General features: G+C 39.5%; 1 protein-coding gene across 9 annotated transcripts in view; it reads left to right on the top strand.

Annotated features, from left to right (window-relative positions):
• SMAP1 (small ArfGAP 1) overlaps positions 1-25,917 on the top strand; it is a 126,597-nt gene that overhangs the window by 89,688 nt on the left and 10,992 nt on the right. For 8 of the 9 annotated variants that reach the window (XM_059701245.1, XM_059701248.1, XM_059701250.1 and 5 more), the window contains one exon: positions 8,426-8,516. The exons of the other annotated variant lie outside the window; for it this stretch is intronic. In XM_059701245.1, coding sequence (XP_059557228.1) covers positions 8,426-8,516 — 91 coding nt within the window. The remainder of the gene's footprint in view (positions 1-8,425; positions 8,517-25,917) is intronic. 9 annotated transcript variants of the gene reach the window in all.

Here is a 25,917-nt window from a genome sequence, read left to right as displayed (position 1 = left end):
ATCTAGCTACCACCTTCTTTGAAAGGGTCATTTTTGGTCATTGTGTACATTTTCTTATTTAAGGTTTTCTCATTGCATTTTACTCCAGTTTCTGTTTTAATCTTTCTCCTGACACTCCTCAAATCAAGGTTACTAGTTATCTCCATGCTGCCAAATCCAGTTGATTTTTCTGTTCTTACCTTTCTTCCCATCAGTTTTCCATACAGATGGTAACTCTCTTTTTTTCTTGGTTTCCATGGACCCTATTCTCCTGATTTTATTCTCACATGAAGTGGAATGCCTATTCCTTTTAGTAAGTATCCTTTGTTGGCTTCATCTCCTCTGTCAAACCCCTAAATATAACTCCTCACTTCAGTGCTGGGCTCTTTTGCACTCTCTCTGCATAAATGCCCTCAACTAGTTCCAAAGCTTTATTTATCAAGGATATGATAATGGTTGCCAAATCTGTATCTCTGAGCTTGACTCAGCCTCAGAACTCTAAACTTGTATATTCAGCAGCTTCCTATCAGTCTCCATGTGACAGATGTCTTGAGCTGAACATGGTCAAACCAGAATTCTTGATCTTTCTCTATTTGCTGCCTCCCCCATCTCAAGAAACCACATCACTAGTCAGCTCACTGAGTTGCTTAAGGTAAAATCTGAGTTGACTTAGTTTGACCCATCACTTCCATCAGTAAACATCCTAGGAACCATACCGATCTTCATCTTTATTGTTACCGTCGTCCTTCATCAAGCCACCATTATCTCTTCCCTGGACCCCTGCAATAGCCTCCTAAATGTTTTCCCTGTTTTTCTACTATGCCTTTTTAAAAGTAATTCAGATTATGTTACTTGCTTGCTTGACACCTACCAGTGACTTCCCATTGTACTTAGAATGACATCCTTAGACCTTGTCTTAGCCTTATACATTGAAGCCTTTTGCCCCTGTCTGTGTCTCTGACTTTACCTTTTTCCACTCTTTCCCTTCTGTATTGTGCTTCAACCATCCCTTTTTTGTGTTCCCAGAATAAGTCAGACTCATTGTGACCTCAGAACCTTAGCACTATATATTCTATCCAAGATGCTTTTCCTCATCTTCCCATGGTGCTTTCTTCTTGTCATTCAGATTTTAATTTAAATAGCAGCAGAGAGAGAGAGGCCTACCCTGAACCTGAATACAAAGTAGCTAAGTAGCTAGTCCCTAGTCACTCTTGATACAACATCCTATTCTAATGTACCTTGTGGCACTTAATGCTTCTAGTTTATTTGTGGTCAGTTGTTTTATTGTCTGTTTCTCCTCTTTCCACTTCCTGTGCACTTCCCCCAAATGGCTACGGTAGAATACCAGTGCCTAGAATAGGGCTAAGCATATAGAGCAGGAGTGGAAATGTCTGGTCCACAGGTTGTATAAGGACTGAGAAATCATTTAGTCTGGCCCTGCCAAGGCATTAAGGGTGAGTTAATTAAATGTTTGACCAAATTAAATATGGCAGGCTAATTTTTAAGTTGATAATTTTGTATGGCCTGCAAATGATATACAAGATGTACCAGTTAAGAATGCAGATTTTGCCCTAACTGGTTTGACTCAGTGGATAGAGCATCAGCCTGTGGACTAAAGGGTCCCAGGTTTGATTCCGGTCAAGGGCATGTACCTTGGTTGCTGGCACATTCCCAGTAGGGAGTGTGCAGGAGGCAGCTGATCAGTGTTTCTCTCTCATTGATGTTTTTAACTCTATCCCTCTCCCTTCCTCTCTGTAAAAAATCAATAAAATATATTTTAAAAAAAGAATGCGGATTTTGTAATCAAAGAAAACACAATAATTTCAAGAGAAACATCAAAAGTGTTTTATTCAAAGTAATGTCCATTGCTAGCTACACATTTCACTCATCTTTCAGGTAATTTGTGGATACTGTCCCAATAGAACTTTTATTGTTTTGAGGCAAACCATTCAGAGACCCAATTGGCAACTTCTTCGTATGTTTTGAAGTGCTGCTCAGAAAGTGCATGTGCCATTGATCAGAACAAGTGGTAATCTGAAGGAGCAAGGTGTGATGAATACAGTGGGTGGGTTAATACTTCCCAGGCAAGATATCTTAATATGTCTTTAACTGGTTTTGAAGTATGTGATGGTGTGTCATTATGAAGCAAAATTACTTTGCCGTATCTTCTGGCTCATTCTGGTAGTTTCATGATCAAAGCATGGTTTAAAGTGATTATTTGTTGTCGGTAGCAGTCAGTATTAACAGTTTCACCTGGTTTTAGAAGCTCATAATATACTACACCTTCCTAATCCCACCAAACGCAGAGCATTGTCTTCTTCCCGAAGCGATTTGGCCTTGCAGTCGATGTTGATGGTTGACCTGGATCAACCCATGATTTTGTGCATTTGGGATTCTCAAAATAAATCCACTTTTCATCGCCAGTCACAATTCAATGCAAAAAAGACTTTCTTTCTTGCCGTTTAAGCAACATTTTACTGATGACTTTTTGGTTTTCCATTTGTCTTTTGTTCAGTTGATGTAGCACCCATTTTTCTTTCTTTTTCTTTTTTTCTTTTTTTTTATAATATATTTTATTGATTTTTTACAGAGAAGAAGGGAGAGAGATAGAGAGTTAGAAACATCGATGAGAGAGAAACATCGATCAGCTGCCTCCTGCACACCTCCCACTGGGGATGTGCCCGCAACCCAGGTACATGCCCTTGACCGGAATCGAACCTGGGACCCTTCAGTCCGCAGGCCGACGCTCTATCCACTGAGCCAAACCGGTTTCGGCGCACCCATTTTTCTTCCTTTAAAATCTTTCCCATTGCTTGTAAACGATCGGAAATTGTTTGCTGAACAACGTTTAATCTTTCTGCAAGTTGTTTTTGAGTTTGACAGGCATCTTCATCCAATAATGCTTGTAATTGTTGGTCTTCAGACTTTTTCGGTTGACCTGGACGTTTTTTGTCTTTCACATCAAAATCATTACTTTTAAAGTGTTAAAACCAGCGTTCACAAGTATCTTGAGATGGAGCATGTTCACCATAAGCTTCCTGAAGTATACGATTACTTTCAGCAGCACTTTTCTTCAAAATAAAGTAATGAATTAAAACTTCCCACAAATGCTCTTTTTTTAGCACGAAATTCAACATTTTAAGCGTAAAAATATCTATGATGTTAACACCTTCACAAAATTTGACTTATGAAGTTTTGAAGCTTGCTGTCAATACAACAAAATAGCATACATATCCAATTGCATATATAGCAACATATGTGTAACAACTCCATGTATCGAAAAAAATTTGCATTAGTAACTGGTACACCTGTTACTAATCGTGCCTAAACCGGCAGTTGGACATCCCCTGAGGGGTTCCAGATTGGAGTGTGTGCAGGCGGGGTGAGGGACCCCCACTCGGTGCATGAATTTTGTTCACCTGGCCTCTAGTACTCTTTATATAATACTGGAAAGCAGCCAAAATCCAGAAGATATTTTTTAAAAGCACTATCTGTTGGTATTATAGCAAAAAAGCCCTAGTGAATGATTTATTAATAAATGTTTACAGATCTAGGAGTATTAATATAGTACTGCTAGGGAAACTAATTTATGTCTTTTAATGATATATCTTAGAATGTCTATAGGCTTTGTCATTTAGAAAGCTATTTTCTTGCACTAAAGTGCAGTAACTGATAGACTGTATGGAAATGTATATGCTTACCCTAGATGGGGCCCAACAGTAGCCATACCCACACAATTATTTCTATAGAGGGGAGATATTTAGGGCCATGTCAAGATTTTACTTGTATTCTTTTAATGTTTCAGAGCTGATAAGGATGTAAGCAATCTAGTCTAACCTCCTCATTATTCAGAGGAAGAAGTGGGAGCTGAGTGTGAATTATTCAGTTTGTAAGTGATGTCAGGACTCAAATCCCCACAGCTCCTGACCTGAATCTCTGCCAGGGATAATTTGTTTTTGATAGTTGTCTTTAGTTGGTAACAGTGTACTCAGAACAAGCAGTGAGTGTGCATATCCAATGATGAATGCAGCCTTCTTTATCACTTGACTTTTCGTTCTTACCCAAACCCTACAGGAAATACTTTGGAACATTTGAACAGTAATTTTTCATACACAATCTGGTTGTTGGTAAAATGTCTGATAACTTACATAATGTGTTCAGTTGTCTTCAAAGTTTTTCCTCACTCTCCTCCCTATCTAGCATCACTAAGCTGATGGCCCCATATTTCTCTGGCAGAACCAGAAGACCTGAACTTGAGGTTACCTATCTTTCTCTAGTTTAAAAAGAAGATTTAAAGCTGGAAGTAAAGTGTTGGAAAATAGCATGGCATTATTCTGAAGTAGCAACAACTAAGTACCAAAGAGAGAGAATTTCCATTCTTTAGAAGAAAAGGAGACCAGGTTGGGTTGGAAACTAATGGATGGGGGCAGGGGAGCTAATAGTAGTAGTATTTATAGTAGAGGCAGTAGTGATAGTAGTTAGTAACCGTGGTAACAATATAGCACTAACTCAAAGAGCATAGTCTCCAAATCCTTGTATGCCAGTGTGACTCTTAGATTATCATCCTATCTAATCATAGACAAACATGGTAATTGACCATACCTTCGCTATGCCTCCCATTGGCTAATCAGCGAGATATGCAAATTAACCGCCAACAAAGATGGCAGTTAATTTGCATACATAGGCACGAAGTGGTGGAGCAAAGACTGAAGGCGGCTCTAGCTGGAGCAGCGAGGTCTTTGATGGCGGCTCCGGCTGGAGCAGCGAGGGCTGTAAAGGCGGCTCCGGCCAGAGCGAAGGCCGGAGGAAAACCAGTGCCGGCAGCCAGGGTAAGGGAAGGCCTTTTGCACGAATCTTTTCGTGCAACAGGCCTCTAGTTAACTAATAAAAGTAAAAAATTAAAACATGGGTTTAGTGCATGTGAACTCTATAAGTGGAAGTTGTTATTGTAGTGTGGGTGTGGTAATATTAAATTTTATCTATGGATAGATTTATTACCACATTATTAGAATACATGAATTTAGACATATTAAGTATCATATAATGTTATCTTGCTAATCCTATATAATAAAGAGGTAATATGCAAATTAACCCTCATGCCCTCACAAGATGGCTGCCTATGACCAGGCCAGCAGGGGGGTTAGTGAGGGAGAACCAAACAACTGAACAGCAGGCTGTGTGGGGCGACCAGGCCAGCAGGGGGGTTAGTGAGGGATGACCAAAGACTGAACAGCAGGCTGCGTGGAGTGACCAGGCCGGTGGGGAGGTGGGGGTGGGGCGTGAAGGGCAACCAGGCCATCCAGGGGGCAGTTGGAGGTGACCAGACCAGTGTGGGGGGGGGGGCAGTTGGGGGTGACCAGGCCAGCAGGGGGGCCAGTAAGAGGTGACCAGGCTGGTGGGGGGGATGCAAGAAAACATCCTATGTGTTTGAGAATTGAGTTGTTTCTGTGAATTTGTTTTCACTATAGACTTAGTGTATCATCTTAAAGCAAGCAGTGAAATGATGAAATTATTTATTATGTTTCTTGTGATCTAGTAATAAATGCTAATGACTTCTAGAGAGTTTCTTACCTGGCTATAATGGAAACTTTGAAATAATGTAAGGTGTCTGATTAAACAGGTTGACATAATATAATACTATGCACATGTGTTTGGTAAGGCTTTGTTTTGGTCATTATACCTGATGATATGATGACACAAAACCACCAGGTTCTAAGCATAGTAAAGAAAGAGAGAAGGAAGAGTTAAAATTTTAATAGTAATATTAAAATCTCAAATGTTTATAGTGTTTTTTTATATTTATAGTTTGGAAAGCACTGCTGTAATATATATTTCATTTTACCTTCACTTATTCTTTCTCTAATTTCTTACTTTCTTTATGTAGTTCTGAGTTTCTAACCTATATGTATCATTTTCCTTCGCTCTGAAAAACTTTCAACGTTTCTTGCAAGGCATGTCTTCTGGCAACAGATTCCCTGTTTTTCTTTGTCTAAGTTTTTATTTTTCCTTTACTTTTGAAAGATGATTTCGCAGGATACAGAATGCTAGGTTTGTGAGGTTTTTTCCTTTCAATACTTTAAATATTTGAAATGCTTGTATGGTTCTTCTTGCATGGTTTCTAAGAAGTTAAATCTAATTCTGATATTTACTCCTCTGTAGATAACTGTTTTCCTCCTTTCGCTTCTTTCAGGATTTTTTCTTTATTTTTCTGTTGTTTGAAAATTATATGACTAGGTGTAGTTTATTTTTAGCATTTATCCTGATTGCTATTCTCTGAGCTTCCTGGATCTGTGATTTGGTGTCCAACATTCTTTGAGAAACTGTACAAAATAAGATGAGAACCCGAAGTTTAGAGATAGACAAATGTCCAAATTTTATGAAGGAAAATGTAAGTGGATTTTGAATACTGTGTCATTGAACTTGACATGAATTCTATGCAAAATTCAAATGAGATTTTTTTTTTAATGACTTCTTTTTCAAAGTGTTAACATTGCTTACTAGTTGCCTACATGGGTTCCCAAAGAACAATTCCTGTCAGATTAAGCTTAATGGTCAAGATTCTTAACTATCCTCTGGTTAAGATGTAAACAGGTGTGCCTGATGATTCAATTGTTAGGTGGATTGTGAGCTGGATGGATAGCTTTACCCAGAGAACACAGTTAATTGAATTGATACCAATATCAAAGGAGTTTGCTGCATTCTTCAGGGCTCAATCCTGGACTTTGTTCTTGTCAGCATTTTTATAAACTGGGCACATGAATGTCATTTTGTTCAAATTTTTAAATGACCAAACAATGAAGATTAGTTAAGACATTGCGTGACAGAATCAGTTCCTCTGAACGTGTTATACACAACATACCAACAAATTGGATAAAAATAAAAATCTGAAATAAGTTCCTCAACTGCCATGAATATAATAGCACAAAAGAAAGTGATTGAGGGCTGGGTGTGAATTAGTGGTCTGCTGGGAGAGTCATGCTCTACTTATTACGCCATGTGTTCTGTATGGCTGTATCATGGAGAATAGGGTTAAGTGGATAGATGCTACAAATTGCCTGAAGAGGCTGTTCTAACAACTTAAGTGTTCAGTTGAAAAGAATTACTTTGTTACTATAAATGATGCTTTCTTTAAAATTATTTAGCTAAGCAAGGTAAACTTATCTATACTGGATAAGATTGAAAAGTATAGAGTGTAAAGCATATTATGTTAAACTTCTGAAAATTATATATAGTTAAGGCTGATAATTTCTTATTTCAGAAGGTTATTAAACAATTGATATCTGTGATGGTAGGCTGATTGCTTAAATAATTCTGATGGAGACAGTAGTTATTAAAAAGTATGGATAGATGTGTTCTTAAAAATTATATATCTGTATAGCTAACAAAAAGTGAACTCAACTAAGTTATGAATTCTTTATGTAGTTATAGAAGAAATGATCTTATAGGAATAGTTTGAGAAAGGAATGAGTGAGTGAGTGAATGTTTTATTTTCTTGGTTATAGAGAGGTAGACTTTTGAGTTAAGAATCTATCTAGTAAATACAGGGTTGTTGTTTTTATCCAGTCCTAACATAGCATTTTTTTGTATGAAAGAGAATGATGGTTTGGAATATGTAAGTGTGACTTGAGCTACTGAGAATTAGAAGAATAGTATATGTAAATTGTAACTGATAGTGTAGACTCAGGGGAAAAACATTATCAAATAACATTTCATTAGGCTTTCCTTGGTGCAGTGGTCTAATGCTCAGCAGTGTAGGTGAGGGGAGTAAACTGTACTCATAAAGACTTCCAGGCCTGCCCCACTTCTGCTAACAGATGCACATTAACAGTAGCTAGCAAATAAATGTCAAAAGAAGTTATTTTTAAAAAGTGTCATTTCACATGAAGGAGTTAAATGGTTAAGAACAATTACATTAAGATTATATTTATACTAGAGGCCTGGTGCACAAATTCGTGCATGGGTGGGGGACAGTTGGCCCGCCTCGATGGGGGCTGATCAGGGCCAGGCCAGGCCGGCTTGGGGCAGGGGGCTGTGGGAGGTCAGCCAGCCAGCCCTGCCCCCGATCGGGGGAGGGGCAATTGGGGGCTGAACTGGCTGGGAGAGGAGTCATGGGAGGTTGGGGGGGCCGATTAGGGCTCCCATTGGGCTGGTTGGCCGCCACAGTGCACCTCATAGCAACCAGTCATTCCGGTTGTTCCGCCATTCTGGTCGCTTGGCTTTTATATATATAGTCACTATTTTGAGGTACTAATATGTGAGGTCTGTCACTGTGAGCTCAATAATCATGTTTACTTGTTTTTTTAATACAATAATAAATGTTCTAAGCTTCATTACACTATGCTTCATATGCTTTATTACACTAACTTTATACAAAATCTGTATAATTGAGTTTTAAAGGTTTGATTGGTTTAAGAAAAATTAATACATCTGATTATTTACTTTAAAGCTACAGAAGAAAGAAGATCAGCAATTAGAACCTAAAAAAACCACCAGCCCTAAAAAAGCTGCAGAGCCGACTGTTGATCTTTTAGGACTTGGTAAGTAATGAAAAGTTCAAGTCACCATTATAGTTACAAAACAATGGAAACCTTTACTTCAAATGAATATAATAGCTTATTATCAGTATGCTAAAAGATAACTGTTAACTGAATTTGAAAATGTTATGATTACTTTGCTGAGTTCCCACAAAAAAGGAAGTCTTTAATAAGGTTGCTAGTCTCTGTCAGCACTGTCTTCTTGGAAATCCAAGTAATGAGTTCCTTGGGGAAAGAAAAGATATCAAAGTAACCTTCAAAGGCTTCGTAGATGGTGACATTTCAACATTTAAAATAAAGAATAGAGTCATTCCCCCAGGCCCCTCTCTAACTGAGTCTGTGTTGGGGATGGGGGCCGAGGAGAGGTCCCCTAGCAAAATAATTCTGGGATAGCCTTGTTATAAAATGTGCTGGTGTAAAGAAAATTTAATCTTGGTTAACTGAAGCATCACACTTTATACCTATATCTACTAGCTAGGTTCATTTTATATACCTGATAAGGCTCATTTTAATTTAATGTTGTATTTATTCTTATGGCTAATAGATATATGTTGTCTGCCTGGTAAGTAAACAGACTTTCATTTGAGGTTTGCTTGTACTGTGCTTATCTACCAATATTGTCAGCTCTTTTTAAAATTTTCTTCTCTTCTAAAATAGCTTGATAAATGGTGATTTTTAGTAATATTTGAGCCTTTAAGCAGTAGTTAATTAAAAACATGTTTTTTAGTTTGGAGAAAGATTAACAATTAAAAGAAAATAATGACAGTTGAAGGGTAGAGTTGAACTTCATACACTGCTTTTCTGAAAATTGATCTTAGTTCTTACTGGGTAAATTGTTTTCAGTTTCAGGAATTACAATTGAACATTTTATTCATTTCTTAGGAAGCTGATATAACATGCAAATATACAACCTAGGGTTAAAAATCTCCAATGGTGGTAAAAATAAGCAGTATATTAAAATATTTAAGAACTGTAATTTTGAAAACAGAGTTTAAGTCCAGGGCTCTAAATATAATTATGTTGAATTCTAGTCCTCATAATTTCTTTGAATTATTTCCTTTGATGTAGATGAGATAAAAGAAAAAAGACAGTACTAAAGTAAGAAAAAAATCTTACTAAAACTATATGCATCTTTGTCCTCATTGCAGCATTTTCTTTCCAGTCTAGGTGCCTGGTTTATAACTTAGAAATGTAGAATATAAACTAGACCTGACTCTCTTCCTACAGACCAATTCACTCATTCAACAAATACTCATTAAGTGTCTATTATGTGTCCAGGCACTATTGCAGGACTAGGGAGATAGCTATGAAAGAAAATAGATAAAAATGCCTAAGGTCTTTGTGTTTTCATTCTATCTGAGGAGACAGTGAATAAACAGTTCAGTAACATATATCATGGGTTATATGTGGTAAGTGTTATTTAGAAAAGAAGCAAAAATAAGGTTAGGGGTATTCACTGAGATATCATGGGAGCAAAGACCTGAAGAAACTGGTGCAAGAGCATTCTAAGTAGAGAGAACAGCAAGTGCAGAGCCTCTGCAGTAGCAGCTGACTTGATATGTGCAAGGACCAGCAAGGATGACAGTGTGGCTAGAGGGGAATGATCTGGGGTTGGGGAGGAGGGTTACAGTGGAGAGGAATAAGGGGTGAAGAGAGAGGCAGGCAGATTGCGACTTTGACTTTTACTTTGAGTGTCCTGGAAATATATTAGAAGGATTTGAGCAGAGAAGTACATGATCAAACTATTGTAGCTACTATGTTAAGAGTAAATTGTAGCAGGGCAGGGCTGGAATCAGACCAATAGGTGAGAGATAAGGATGGCTGAGAGTAGGTGGTGGCATTGGGAGTTAAAAAGAGTAATCAAGTTCTGGATATATTTCAAAGATAGTGCCAATAGGATTTGCTGACCAATTGAAATTATAGGTTTATTTTGGGAATAAACGTGTAAAACAGGTAAATCTGATTATTCAGGACAAGAAAAATTACTATAGCAGTGTCTTGAAGAGCAAAAAGGGGAATGGGATCTAGTAGACAAATGGAGCGACTGGCCTTAGTTACTCAACTGTTACTGGAATAATGTTGCATAGCAAATAACCCCCAGAGCTCAACTTATATCTCAGCTCTGTGGGTGAAGTCAACTAGGGCATCTCTGCTAGAACATTTGATGTCTTCTGCCTTTCTCACAGGAATAAGTGTTTCCTTCTTAATCTCAAAGTCAATACCAAAGGTTTTAGGGCTTGGTGATTGCTGCCCATGCTACATAGCAGACAACGCCAAAGTCTCAGTGGCTTGTATCAGTTAATGTTTATTTCTCTCCCTGCAAGTCCTGAGACAGCTCTCTTTTAAACAACAGGAAAATTTCAGGAAATGGTCTTGAGGGGAGAACTTATGCTCACTTAGGGCATGAAGGTAAAGGGAATGTTTGAAGAAGAGGTTAAGGATATATAGAGGGATTTGCTGGTGACTGACAGTTTTAGATCATACACTGGAGGGGTTCCAAAGGTGGGAGGAGGGGTGGGAGATGGGGTCAGAAAGAAGGATAATTTGCTGATGGAGTTTCAGCAGCAGAAAACTGTGAGTGTCTTACGCAGAGCACATACAACTCTTCACTCATACTTATCAGTATCCTAAATTCTTTTAAAAAATATTTTGAGACATTTTTAAAAGCAGTATTAAACATGAGATTTGATAAGTTCATGAAAGCCTAGGAGACCACAGAGAATCACAGGTCTCTTTCAGCTCAAAACATACAGTGGTCCTAAATTAGGCTGTATTATTGGTATCTACCTGGGGCAACAGACTGTTTTTCTGGCTAAGCATGACTCTGGTTTCCCCCTGTAAATAGAAACATGGTAAGGAGGAGGGAGCAGTATGATTTATACTCATGCAAAAATGACAGCCCTAACCAGTTTGGCTCAGTGGTTAGAGCATCAGCCTGCGGACTCAAGGGTCCCAGGTTCGATTCTGGTCAAAGGCATGTACCTTGGTTGCGGGCACATCCCCAGTAGGGAGTGTGCAGGAGGCAGCTGATCAATGTTTCTAATTCTCTATCCCTCTCCCTTCCTCTCTGTAAAAAATCAATAAAATATTAAAAAAAAATGACAGCATATCTCCATATGAATGAGACCAGAACAGGCATTAACTTAAAACATTTTCAATAAATACAGAGAAAACCCCTACATAGTTCATTTAATTCACTTTGAATAGTCGCATAATAGGGTAATAGTTAAGATCATTTTTTAGTACAGTCATGTGCCACATAATGACTTTTTCATTGCTAATGGACCATACATACAACAGAGGTCCCATAAGATTATAATGGAGCTGAAAAATTCCTTTTACCTAGTGACTTCATAGCCATGGTAACGTGTTAGCGCTTGTGCATTGCTCATGTATTTGTGGTGTAAACAAACCTTCATTGCCAATCATATAAAAGTAGGGCACGTGCAATTATAGTAGTAGGCTGTACCATCTAGATTTGTGTAAATACATTCTATGATGTTTGCACAACAATAAAATCTCCTAACAACACATTTCCCATTGTGAAGCAGTATATAACTATAATTAGATCTTCCTTTTAAATGAGACTTTGGTGAGCCCACACTCTTATCTTCAACCTGATGACTCAAGCTAACCCTACTTTTTCACCTCACTTTTCCTGGTCTACTCCCAATCCCAAGGACAAACATAAAATGCTCTCCCTATACTTTTTAGCAAGGATCAGCATTTTTTTTTTGTTTTCCTGAAAAGAGCCAAGTATGTTGACTTTGCAGGCCAGGTGGTCTCTGTTGTAAACATTCAGTTCTCCCATTGTGTGCAACTATGTCATTCTTCATTTCTTCTTGGTTCTTTTTCATTTACTCTTGATTCTTACACATCTTGTTGAATTTGTCTTCCATCCTTTTCAGCGTCCTTTTCACTATTGCTCTGAATTCTTTCTCTGACAAATTGCTTGCCTCCATTTCATTTAATTTATTTTTTAGTGATTCCTCACTTTCTTTCGTATGGGAGCCTTTCTTTGTCACCCCATTTTTGCTCCTCTCAGGGTGTCTGGTTATGTGTCTGACTCTTTACCACGTTGACCAAAAGGCACAAAATACAACTCATCAAGACATGATACAGAGGGAACAAAACACGGATGTATTCATGACAGCGCTAACCCCAAATAAAGATGCCCACCAGAGAAAAGAGAATTAGGGGAGAGAAAAGAGTGCAGAAATGATATTGAGAAAAGGAAAAGGTAAGAGAGGAAAAAAAGAGAAGAAAATAGAAGGGGAAATAACATATATGGGGAGAAAACTCCACAAAAGCAACAAATAAACCAAAAAAATGCAACCAAAAACACCCAGAAAAAAGGGGGGGAGCTGAATCTGAAGAGGTAGAGCTTATTTCAGAAGGTAAGGTAAAGGAATTGAATGAATGTGGGGGAATGGCTATGATTCAGTATAGAGGAGGTAGAACGAGAATGAGTGTATAAGAGGAAAAGTAAAAAACAAAATACTCAATAAAATACAAAAATTAATTTAAAAAATATAATATATATATATATATATATATATATATATATATATATATATATGAAGAAAATTTCCCCTTTAATTTATCTATTCATCTATTTTTGGAAAAGAAGAATATAGAATAGAGAGCAGATAGGTCTGAGTTTTGTGAGTGAAACTAAGCAATTAGTTAAAGAGAGCAAGGGAGGAGAGGAAAAACAAAAGCATAGAATAAAAACAAAAACAAAAACAAAACAATAAGAAAAAAATTGGCTATTGCAGAAAGAAAAAAGAGAAGGGTACATGGACTTGGAGCAGGAGAGAGGAAATTATATATATGAGTAAGCAAACAGAAACTACTATAATAGTAATGCATCAATAAAGCAGATAAAGAAGGTCAGTTTTTAATAAGGAGTAAAAAGAGAGAAAAACTAAAGCAAGGACATGAGAAGAGAAACAGGATGAAAAAGGGAGAAGTGAGGAAGAAAAGGCTGGCAAAAAGGAAAAAAAGAGATAAAGTAAAATAATGCTTAAAAATAAAAATAGAATGTAGAGCACTAATCCAAAAGAAATAAAAGGTTAAAAAAAACTCCAATATAATAAAAGGCTAATATGCAAAAAGACCAGTTGGTATGATGTGCACTGACCACCAGGGGCAAACTCTCAACACAGGAGTTGCCCCCTGGTGGTCAGTGTACTCCCACAGGGGGAGTGCTGCTTAGCAAGAAGCTGGGCTCATGGCTGGTGAGCGCAGCTGCCATGGCAGCCGAAGCCTCTCCTGCCACCACAGCAGCGCTAAGAACCCCTTGGGGGATGTCCGACTGCTAGCTTTGGCTCACTCCCAGTAGACATCCTCCAAGGGGTCCCGGACTGTGAGAGGGCTCAGGCCAGGCTGAGGGACTCCTCCCACCCCCGTGCACAAATGTCATGCACCGGGCCTCTAGTAATAATAAAAATAATAATAATAAATTTAAAAAATAATAAAAGAAACTTTAACTTTTTAAGTAAAAGAAAGAAAATAAAATGAAGTAGTGAAGTGTCATTTGCTTCAGCTGAGTATTAATGTCCCATGGGGGCTGGTTTAAGACCCCTCTCTACTGTTCTGTCTGCCACGTCTCAGTTTCCTGTTACATAGCACTGTGTTGAAGTTCCCAGCAACCCACCACTCCTCTGTGTCAGACTCCTCCACCTTGGTTTCAGGCAGGCAGGATCAATCTTACCACTTTTTTTTCCTGCCTGCTTTAGGTCGTATTTACACAAGTGTCTATTTCTGACAAGGGCTCTAGGTTGCTGTGTTGCTGTATTAGTTTCCGGAACCAAATGGCTTCTCAACCCAGTCCCTGAGGGCTCCCTGGGTGTATTCAGAATCCTTGTTTCTCTGCCGAGACCAAGACTGGGTGTGGCTGCACTGCTAGAGGAAGGCCAGTCCTCGAAAAAAGGCTGTTCAGGGTTGGAGGGACTGTACTGTCCCGGAGCTGGCTTCCCGGTCAGCTCTCCCTATTTTGCTCCCCAGCTTCCACAAAACCACCTTCCCCTGCATCACAGTCTCAGTGAGTGTTTGTAATTGAAAGATCCTATGTACTGGGTTTAGCGAATAAAAGCAAGTAAAATATAAAGACAGAGCAATCGTGCTGCTGCACATCTCTCTCCCCCCAGCACTGTACTGTACGGCTGGTGCAGAACTTCAGGCTGCCTTTCTGGGCACAGCCTCCCACGGCCTCTTAAGTGGACTAAGATCTAGAGTCCCGGCTGCCGGCAGCCCTGCCGACCTTCCACAGTTGACTGTTACACGTGTCCCCAAGGAATGCGGGCTTGGTGCAGCGCAGTTTCCTTCTGACCCTCTAGTCCCCGTTGGCGCGCCTCTCTCTCCAGCCCAGATCCCCAACCCTACCGTTCTCCAGGCATCCTCTGTCCTTTGGGGCCGCGGATTGCCTCACCAGCTGTGTTTAATTTGCCAATTCCAGGTGGATGTTATTCGATTCAGCTGTTCCTTCTGCCCCGTGAGAAGGTGCAGGACCCATCCACCTATTTGGCTGCCATTTTGTCTATCCCTGGACAACCTTTTTAGGAGCCTAGGGCTGGGGAGGTTGGAGTCTCAGTGTGGGTTCGCAGCCGAGGCAGCTGGTCCCTGGGCATTGTAGTTGTAGGGTCCCGGGAGGTATCCGAGGTCTCCCCAGGTGGAGGTGAGGGTGGGCTCTCGGTCACAGTTGCTTTCCCATTCAAGATGGCGCGGTCTCTGCGGCAGAGCCGGCTTCCCCGGGAGAGATTTCAGTAGCAATAGAGGCTGCCCAGCTAGGGGAGCCTGGTCCACCAGCCCCCATCAGTCCTGTGGAATATAACTGCCCCTCACAAATACAGACACACACACCCCGCACGTCCGTCCATGCACTCCCCTTTCGCTCCCTCACTCACACTCTCTTCGTCACTGCTGTCCTGTCGGCCTCCATCTTCAATCAGGATTGACTCAAATTTTGAATGAAGTTCTACGGTGGGTAAAATGCTATCAAATAGCATTGCATGCTACAGAGAAGTCATTCATGAAAAGAAGAGTCAGTCAATATGGCAAACTTCATTGTGGTCTTATTTTAAGAAATTGCCACAGCCACCCCAGTCCTCAAGCAACCACCACCCTGATCATCAGCAGCCATCAACATGGAGGGAAGCCCTTCCATCAGCAGAAAGATTGATGTGCTGAAGGCTCAGGTGATGGTTAGTGATTTTTAGTAATAAAGTATTTTTTTAATGTATTTTATTGATTTTTACAGAGAGGAAGGGAGAGGGGATAGAGAGTTAGAAACATCGATGAGAGAGAAACATTGACCAGCTGCCTCCTGCACACTCCCTACTGGGGATGTGCCTGCAACCAAGGTACATGCCCTTGACTGGAATTGAACCCGGTACTCCTCAGTCCGCAGGCCGACGCTCTATCCACTGAGCCAAACCGGTTAGGGCAGTAATAAAGTATTTTTAAGTTAAGACATGTACATTGCTTTTTTTTTTTTTTTTTAGACATAATGCTATTGCACACTTAACCGACTATGATGTAAATAACTTTTATGTGCACTAGGAAAAAAAAAATCAGTGTGACTCAATTTATGTGATACTCGTTTTATTGTGGTGGTTTGAACTGAACCTGCGATACGTTCGAGGTATGCTTGTGAAGGATTAGATAAAAGTTTCCTCAGTTTTTTCTTAATGGAAAAGCTCAAGGAATATACAGTTGGGGGCAAGTTTTAAAGTTTTTCATTCATGCTTATATTTCAGGGGGAAAAACTTATCACAAGGGTCAAGTTAAAATGGGTTGACAGTGCTAATTAATCAATCAGTATATAACATACCTAATTGTCTAGTAATGTATATTCCAGTTTTATATAATGAAAGAAATAATGCCATTACCCTTTTTTTTTGTCTAAATTTTTTTGTTTCCAAGAGACTTTTTGGGACAGAAACTAAAGAATAAAATAGCAGTAGAAAGTGCTCTACTGACTTTAAAGCAGAGAATTCCTATGGAGAAATTTCTATTTCTCTAAGTCCATATGCTGTAAAATAAAACAAGTTTGATAATGAGCTGACTAGAAGAATACCAGACTTAGCAGAGGCGGGCCTAGAAAACCGCCAGTGTCTTGAGCTATGCATTGACCAGACCAGGAGGATGGGTATATACTTGTGTGCACACCTTCTTCAGGGGAGGGGTAAAGAAAAGCAAGACTCTAGTACAAGTGCCTGAAGTAATTTTATAGTCTGTTATGTTTTTCATATATGGTTTAAAACCTGATAAAAATTTACATTGCTTTTGCTCAGAAGAGTGTGTTCAGTGAGCTATTATAAACTATTACCACTCTTTCAAAGAGGGGGGGTCTTAGGAATTGGTTTTATTTTTGGTAATCACACCTATGCAGGAGAGAAAATGCAGATAAGTGAATATATTGCTATTAGAGAACTGGCAGTAGGCAGATAACTTGCTGGCACCAGAAATAGGTGGTGGGGGGGCGGGATCTCCATGATATCCCAAACTTTAGGAGCGAGCACTTCTTGGTAGTGCTAAAACAGCACAGAACCTCTGGTGGACAGGATAGCAAAGAGATAATATTTAGGTGCTTCATGGAGTGAAAACTGACATGTAAATGACACTACTTCTGATTGCCTAAAAGTGGCTTAAACATATAAGACATTTAATTGTCTTACTAGATGAGAAATCTAGAGGCCTGGTGGCTTAGGGCCGTGCATTATTGAAACAGTGAGGTTTGGAGTCACACTTCTCTTTCCTTCTTCCCATTCTGCCACCCTCAGCACAGCAGTGGCTTTAATCTTTAGGTTTGTACCCTCATGGTCAACAAATGGCTGGTACAGCTCTCAGCACCTCATCCTCACAGGACCACATCCAAAGGTGTTGTTTTTTATACAAGTTTCTTTTCTCGGGAAGAACTTTTCCCAGAAAATTTCCCCAGCACTGTTCTCAGGGTCCTCCTGGCCAGAACTGTATTATATGAGCTCACTTTAGTTGTAATGAGGCTAGGAAAATAATATTCATCCTCTAGAGTGGGAGGCAGGCTCTGCCATCAAGAAGCACCACACAGGGCTTTGACAGCTGTAGTACCTGGAACAGGTGTATTGCCACCTTTACAACCCTTACAACCCTTCAGAATAGTAGACGGTATTTTACACACTCACTTTTCCCCTCCACTTTTCCTTATCTCGGGAATGGGAGTCAGAACCCCTCTGTGGTTGATGGTAGAATAAGTGAATAAATAAATAGGAAACACAGTAACTGGTGTGCAGTGCTGGGCCGAGACTATAACCTGAACATCAGGTCAGAGGAGGTCAGTAAGAGGTAACTTGGGCATGAAAACCAGGACCGCAAAGCATGGTCTTTGGCTAGTGGAGGATTTGTAGCTGCCTGAAAAACTGAGGAAACTGGGCAACCTCAAAGAAATCTAGTCTGTCACCATTTGTTAAACATTTAGGAAGAAATTTGTATTATACAATTTGGTATTTCATATTTATATATGTCTTATCTTTTTGAGGCTTTAAAATGGTATAGAAATATTTTATAGATATTTATATTTATATAAATTAAGATATTTAAAACTATGAGTTCTATGAAGTTTACTTCTTAAACCACTTCTTAGCAATCTTAAGACAACAATGTGTGTATCCCCTGAACGATGGAGAGTGCTGCTGGGCTCCTCCGCACAGTACTGTTGTATCCATTCATATAAGCATCCCTGCTTCAAAGCCGGCCAGGTTACACGGAGAGGCTTGGAAAAGGAGCGGTGAACAGAACAGAGGTTCAGGTCGTCTTTTAAGACCACTTCAGTCATTTTAGTTAGTTAGCCTTAAAATTACCTATTTAGCATTAAGAAAGATTAATTGAAAATAAAAGCAAATAGTTCCACTTAACTCTCAGGCACCTATATTTATTTAAGCACTTGAAAACAGTCTATAGCTTGAAAATTTTTATATGCTTCAAATGGACATTTGTGACTTGAATTTACAAGGTAACACATGAAAGTTTATTTCACTTATAAAGCAAGTTATGTTTTAATATAAAGGAACTACAAGTAATATTTTTATTAAGGAAAAGCTTTAAATGGTTTCAGGAGTAGAAAATAAAAAGGGTTCTTTGAGTAACATGAAAATTTATAAAGCTTTAAGAAGACAGAGTTCTTCCATTAAGGAGAGCACCACTGCATCTCAGGGAAGCAGCCTTCTTTCATCATTGCTGTCTCCATTTAAATTCATTCTTAGGATAACGCCTCAGTAGTCATCGATGAAGAATTAGACTTGGCAGTTTTCACTGTAGCAGGGGTGCACTCAAAGCTGAATGTCCATGTTCAGTCAAAAGTGGTAATGAAAAACATCACATCCATTTCCTTATCATATTCCTATCTGCCTTAAACTAGATTAGCAATACATAAAATCTCATGTTGCTCTTTGACATTTTTTTTATTATTTGTGCAAATAGATTATGACCAGCTAATGCCTCTGACATTCAATAAAGGATGAATTCAATTAATATTTATTGAGCCCCAGCAGAGTTCATGGAACTCTAGTAAATACCAGAAAAATGCAGTTGTGTGTGCAAGTGGGGGATGAGGTTGCAGTCTGGAAACTAGAAGACGGGGTTATTGCTGAGGGAAGAAGTGGGATCTGTTAGAGAATTGGTTTCGAGAATTCAGCTTGAAATCTGGAATAATGCTAAAACTCCCAATTTAAATTATATTTTCTTCAAGTCAGAGAGTAATTTTCTTGCTGCTGCTATGTTAGAGGGAGGAGTAAGTGAAGTTTTTTGTGCCCACTTGTTCCAAGTAAAATCTAATGTGTTATGGAGGAATGAATGAGTAGTGGTTGGAAAGTTAAGCACCTTCCCAGATAAACACAGCTCTTGGTGCCTCACCTGCGTAAAGCACCAAGTTATGTTTTAATATAAAAAAATTCCAAGTAATAATTTTATTAAGGCAAAGAGCTTTGAGTGTTTTCAGTAGAAAAGAAGCTTTAAATGGTTTTGGGAGCAGACAGCTTCGGAGTTCCAGTCAGGTGCTGTGATAGCACACTTGGAACCCATCTGTAGGAGAGGAGAGTAAGATGTGCTCTGGCCCCCGGGGTTGCTGGTAGAGGAGACTAACCCATGCAGTTACCTGGGCTGCTGTGGACAGAGGGACTGTGAAGGACACAATTCTGATTTAGAGAGATAATCCCATCTGTCACTGAAGGACCGGAGAGAGGAAGCCACGGGTAAGGATCCCAGTCAGGAACGTAGCAGTTGCAGTGCCATAGTTGAACAGTCTTGTGGAATCTGGCTGTAAAAACATAGGAGGAGCAGCTAGCCCAGCCGTGGGCAAACTATGGCCCGCGGGCTGGATCCGGCCCATTTGAGATGAATAAAACTAAAAAAAAAAAAAAAAAAAAAAGACCGTACCCTTTTATGTAATGATGTTTACTTTGAATTTATATTAGTTCACACAAACACTCCATCCATGCTTTTGTTCTGGCCCTCCGGTCCAGTTTAAGAACCCATTGTGGCCCTCGAGTCAAAAAGTTTGCCCACCCCTGAGCTAGCCAGATGTCAAGAGCAGGGGCTACTGGCTCTTCAAGAGAATGTGGCTCTAGACTCAAAGGGAGTCTGCTGCTAAATGAGGCAGTGGTTAAGCAGGGCAAGAACTGAAGAGATTTTGTAGGCAGATCACTGGTACTTTTCAAAAATAGTGTCATTATTTCACTTTTACTCCCAACAGAAGTAGGATCAATCACCTGACTTGTTTCCACCATGGCTGTACTGTCATCAAGAAATCCTCTCATAATCTGTGTTTGGAAAGCGTTTCAATTCATCAATCATTTATTGAGCATTTGCTTTGTGCCAAGCATTAAACTAAGCTGCACTCTCTCTTCCTGGTGAGAGGCTACGAAGGATTGGACAGTGGCTCTGGGCATAAACATGATTAATGCCAGGATGGAGTACAGAGGCCTACAGCATACTGAGGCATGCCTGCGACCTAAGTATAGTCATATGCCATTAAAAACTAAAGATATATATATATATATATATATATATATATATATATATATATATATATATATATATATAACCTTAACCTGCAAATAGACCAAATGGCAGAACAACCGAACAACCGGTTGCTATGACTTGCGCTGACCACCAGGGGTTGCACGCGGAACATGGTGGGCATTGGCAGCAGGCAGCAGAGCATTGAACATGGTGGGCATCGGCTGTGTTGGGATGGTGGAGCAGGTGAGGGGGTGCCAGACCAAGGCACGCGCCGGTCGCTGTTAAGGGGATGAGCCTCTGGTAGTTAATGAAAATTCTTTGCTCCTGCATGCCACGGTCCTGCCAGGTGCTCACAACTGCTGCCAGTGCTGGCCCTGCTCACACCTGCTGCCAAAGCCACCACTTGCATTTGCTGCTGGTGCCCGGCGCCAGCTCCAATCACTTGGCACCAGCAGCGGCTGCTGGCCTCGATCGCCCTCAGGACCACCTCCCCACCTCCCCCTGCTCCTGAGGGGTGATTGGGCCTGGCAGCAACTGCTTGCAGCCACTGCTGGTGCCGGCCCCAAATGCTCAGCACTGTCAGCGGATGCAAATGGGGCTGGCACGGTCAGCATGTGGGAGTAGCGGCAATGGGAGCGGGGACGTGGAGCGTGGGCTGAGACCCACCCCTGTGCCCACCGCAGCCTCATAGCCCACAGTTCCTTTCAAGGTGGGCCCCTGGTGACATTATAAAGGCACTTGGCAAGGCTGCCACTTTGCATGCAGCCTCGGCCTTTAGTAGTAGGCCTGAGTGACCAGATGTGGGTGATGTGGCCTACAATGGAAGTGGTGCTGCATCTTGTGGGCTCCACAGTCATTTGTTGCCTCAGAAGGGAGGTCAGCCAACTACTGTGGCTGCAGTTGGTATAAAGCCTACCCCCTGCCCCCTAGGGCAGGAAGAGGAAGAGGCATCTGTTTGTGCTTGGGGCACCAGGAGAAGCTTCTAATCTGGTTATAGCAGCTGAGTTTTCCAGGTGCAAGACCAGACTTCTGTTGAAATCTTAGGCTTATTGTGTAAATCTTAAGGTAATGTGATGGTTAACCTGAGATGCTTTGTGTCTGATCAGAGTACCTGGCAAAGTACTAGTGTTAAAAGTGTGTTACAGAAATGCAAAGTGTTATTTTATTTCCCATCAGTTTATAAATTATTGTTCAAAGGAATTTGGAATGTGCCAAGAAGAAGCCACTAAATAATGTGTAAATACTTTACCTTCACTCATTTGGATTATTGGTATCAGATGAGTTCTGGCATAACCACAGTTAATAGAATCAGTGGTCTCATTCACCATATTGAGGATTTCTCAGTGGTAGAGATTGGCCTTCATGACTTTGTCATATTTGAAATGATACCTTCTTTTTAAGCATCTATCAGTGTCATGGTGTGAAATAGGCCAGTAAATGCATGCTGGGAATGCCGTATGTTCATGTGAGATGCAGCATTGCTTTAACAACTTTTTTTCCTTTAACTCAAATCATAACCTTTTCTTGTAAACTTGTGTTATGTGTGCAGTTTAAAAATGATCTACTAACTCAGTGTTCAGATAAAACACTAGTATGAAATCTTAAGGTAACATAGAAAATGGTTACCCACAGCAACTAGCTAGGCTTGATGTCCTTGCCTTGAAGATCGAAATTCCTTCTTCATTTTACTGCATTGTCCTAATTTCTTCTGTTTGCTCATTGCCTATTTAAGGGGTCCTTTGTGCTTCATTATCATTTTTTATGATGTTGTCCCAGCTAAATTTCTTCCATTTGCCTTAGGCTTTTCTTGTACTCTGGGTCTCCCATTATTTTTATTGTCCACCAACCACTATTTCTGCATACTGATTAAAAGGGGTTGCTGCCTCCTCCTGCTGCTGGCTGCTCCTGCCACCAGTCTGTAGCTGAGCCAGGAACACTACCTGAGGTGCATGTCTGTGGTGAATTCTGATGTTATGCACAGACATCCACTTCTCTCTTAGCAGGCACTGTGTGGATTAGCCTGAGCTTCCCCCCACTCTGGAGGAGGTTTCCATTTGTTTGGGTGTGTGCACGTGTGTATTTTGTGCACACAATGTAATCCATGCGGACTTAAATATTTTTCTTAAGCTATTTTATTTGAATAAGCTTTATTATTTCTAAATTTTTAAATTATATATATATCTATATCTATCTATCTATCTATATCTATCTATCTATATCTATATCTATCTATCTATCTATCTATATATATATATATATATATATATATATATATATCTGAGAAACTGTTTTCAACATATTGGTATTCTGTTGCTTTTGTGGCCTCTGAGCTTTTTATCATTAGTCTGCAAATTAGTGGACCTTGGATCAGAAGGATTCATTGAACTCCCAGTGATTTGTGAATATTGTTGACTGATTGATTATACACCACACTTGGTTCCCTCAGCCTAGTCGGCTCAGTGATGACCATATCCTCCTGCATCCCTCACTGTAAACTGAGAAGACATTGGGCTTGGTAAGAGGAGAGTGGAGTGGGGGAGACGCCGAGGAACTGTGAGTGTGGTGCTGAATGGTTTCTGCACTATTTCTGTCCCTGCTTCTCTAACTTAGTAGAAATAATTATGAACTATTTAAAGGTTGGTTTTTATTTTCAGAATTTTAAGTGATTTATTTTTAACTAGGGTCAGTTGTAAGTACCTGAGTTTTGATAAAATGTGGTTTAAGGAAAAGAGCACTCACTAGTCTAGAGGTCAGAAGACTTTACAGTGCAGGGTTTTTGCTACTGAACTCTAGGGATGTGACATTGAGCAAGTGTTTTAATCTCTTTGTGCCCTGGTTTCTATAACTGGAGATAATGGAAAGAGATGCCCTTCTCATATTTCATGGAGACAAAAATGATAACGTAAATATTCTATAAAAATATATAGGAAACATGATGGTTATGATGATGATAATGATAAAGTCTTTAAGTGTCCTTTTTAAATACTGAAAATCAAAAGCAACAAAGTGAATTGAAACTATCTTTTTTTAAGAATGTATTTTGCAAGCCAACTGTAGTGAGTCAAATTAACAGACATTGGAATCCATTCGGAAAACCCACTGGAAACTTGTATTTACTGATTTTTGCAAGACTGAGTTTTCAATTAGGTTAAAGGTTTGTTTTTCAAAAATTCTGTGACTGCTTAGCTTTTGTAGTAACAAGGAAAATTGATGGGGAGACATCCATCATATGAGGGGATCATATGGGTAGAAGAATGGGTTAAAGAGAACACAGGGCAAGTATTTGGTCGGTGTGGGAGCAGAGGAGAATCACCTGTGCCTATCACGTGGCTGTAGAGAGGGAAACCTGGTCAGGCCCGTAAGAAAGTGTTTCGGAGCTAAGAGAAAATTCTCCCCATCACTTGAACACAGTGTCAGCCTGGCCACACGATTGTTGTCCCTAAGCAGATGCTCCTCTCATTCTGAAGGATTCCAGAGTCCCTTGGACTGACATTGTGAGTTAACTTTAATGGATGCTCCTCTAATTGTGGTAGGTGGTTACAAAGAGAGCCCAATTTTGTTGTTTGTGCAGAATGCCTTTCTGAGATTTCAGGAGGCCAGTTCTTTAAAGATGTTTTAATGGGATGTGAAAATGGAGCTGTTTACTTTGCAATGGTAGAAACAGAAGTTATGTTACCTTGCAGTGTAGGAAGTCAGCTTATATTAAGAACTGTGGATATTTACTGCTCTGTTTTTATATGGCAAAAGCCTGTAAACTACCTAAATGCCCAGCAGTGGAGGATTGAATAATCACTTATTGTTGGTCCATGCAATATCCTAGAATGCAATCCACCCATCCACACATACATAATTTTATTTAAAGAAAACTTTTTGTATTGTATTGTTGTATATACATTGTTTATAAGCATAGAAAAGGTATGGTAAGGGACTTTTTTGTGTGCTGAAATATACATAAAATTTAAGATTTTAACCAGTTTTACTAGTGGTATTAAATAAATTCACATTATTATGCAGTCATCACCATTATCCATAGTACGGAACTCTTACTCATTTTTGTAGAGTTTGCATCTTTTACAAGAACGTGTTGCTTTTAAAGTAAAAATGGAGGAGGATTACAACCTCAGGCTTTGCTCTAGTTCTGCGACACTAGACAAGTATACCTTTTTTTTTTTTTGCCATCTTTAAATGAGGATAATTGATAGTGCCTCTCTCATAGCATGATTATAAACATTGAACAAGTGCATGTGTTTATTGTGTGTATTTGTGTTTTTTCAGATTTTGTGCAAAACAAGCACTATACTAAGTGTTGGCTGTTAATTTTACTAGTTACACGTGTCCTAAGGTGTGAAGGGTAAAATTAGACTTCAAAAACCAAATGAAATGCTCTGTGTTGTTTTACAGATTAGATATGGTACTACCAGATAGGTTTGAAAGTATAACTAAGTTAATATTCTTAATGAAGTATAATGCACTACTTAGAACAGACAGAAGTTTCTGAAAGATGTACAGTATAAAATAAAAACAGGCCATTTGCTGTATTAATAGGTTAACCCCCTGGTTCTCACACAGTACATCCTTTGCTCACTGCTGTTTTGACTAGATTGACATGGCCTGTGGTAAAAATCAGTTGATAGTACGTAATTCACCAAAGGAAAAAAGGTAATAGAGTCAAACTTCATTCCTTGAATGTCTCCCATTTCAAACAATCGGTTCTTGACCAAGTTGTTCAGTTTTCTACCTGACAACCCTTTCAGGCTGGATACCTTAGCATGACAAAAAGTCTCTGAGACAACCAAGGAGAGATTGCTTTTGTTGCTGGCAAAATTAAATGATTAGCACAATTTTAAAACATAGACTATTAAGAGTGCTAATGATGCTAAAGGTATGAAAGTATTCACAAAATTATCACAGGCAATTGAATAGGTAGAAAAACTTTTGTTGATTGGATAAATGAAAAGCAGTTAGCCAGTGATAGCATTTCAGAAGCAGCGATATATTAAAATTTTGTTTAAGGCCCGCCTTTGTGACTCAGTGGTTGAGTGTCGACCTATGAATCCCAGGAGGTTAAGGTTTGATTCCCCATCAGGGCGTATGCACTGGTTGTGGGCTCAATCTCCAGTGTGGGGTGTGCAGGAGGCAGCCGATCAGTGACTCTCTCTCGTCATTTGTTTCTCCCTCTCCCTTCCTCTCTAAAATTATTAAAAGTATACATTAAAAAAAATTCATTTAAGGATACTAGGGGATGGTTTGATAAATTTAAGAAGTGTTTATTTATAAATTAAACAGTACATTGGACATGTACTATATATAAGTAAGGTTAAAACAGTCATTTGGGAGTCTGGAACATATTAATTCAATTTACATTATTTTTAATGAGAAAAAATGATTGTTTTCAAACAAATAG

Source organism: Myotis daubentonii, chromosome 6, assembly GCF_963259705.1.
Source record: "Myotis daubentonii chromosome 6, mMyoDau2.1, whole genome shotgun sequence".
Lineage (NCBI taxonomy): Eukaryota > Metazoa > Chordata > Mammalia > Chiroptera > Vespertilionidae > Myotis > Myotis daubentonii.
This window is presented reverse-complemented; position numbering and strand designations above follow the sequence as displayed.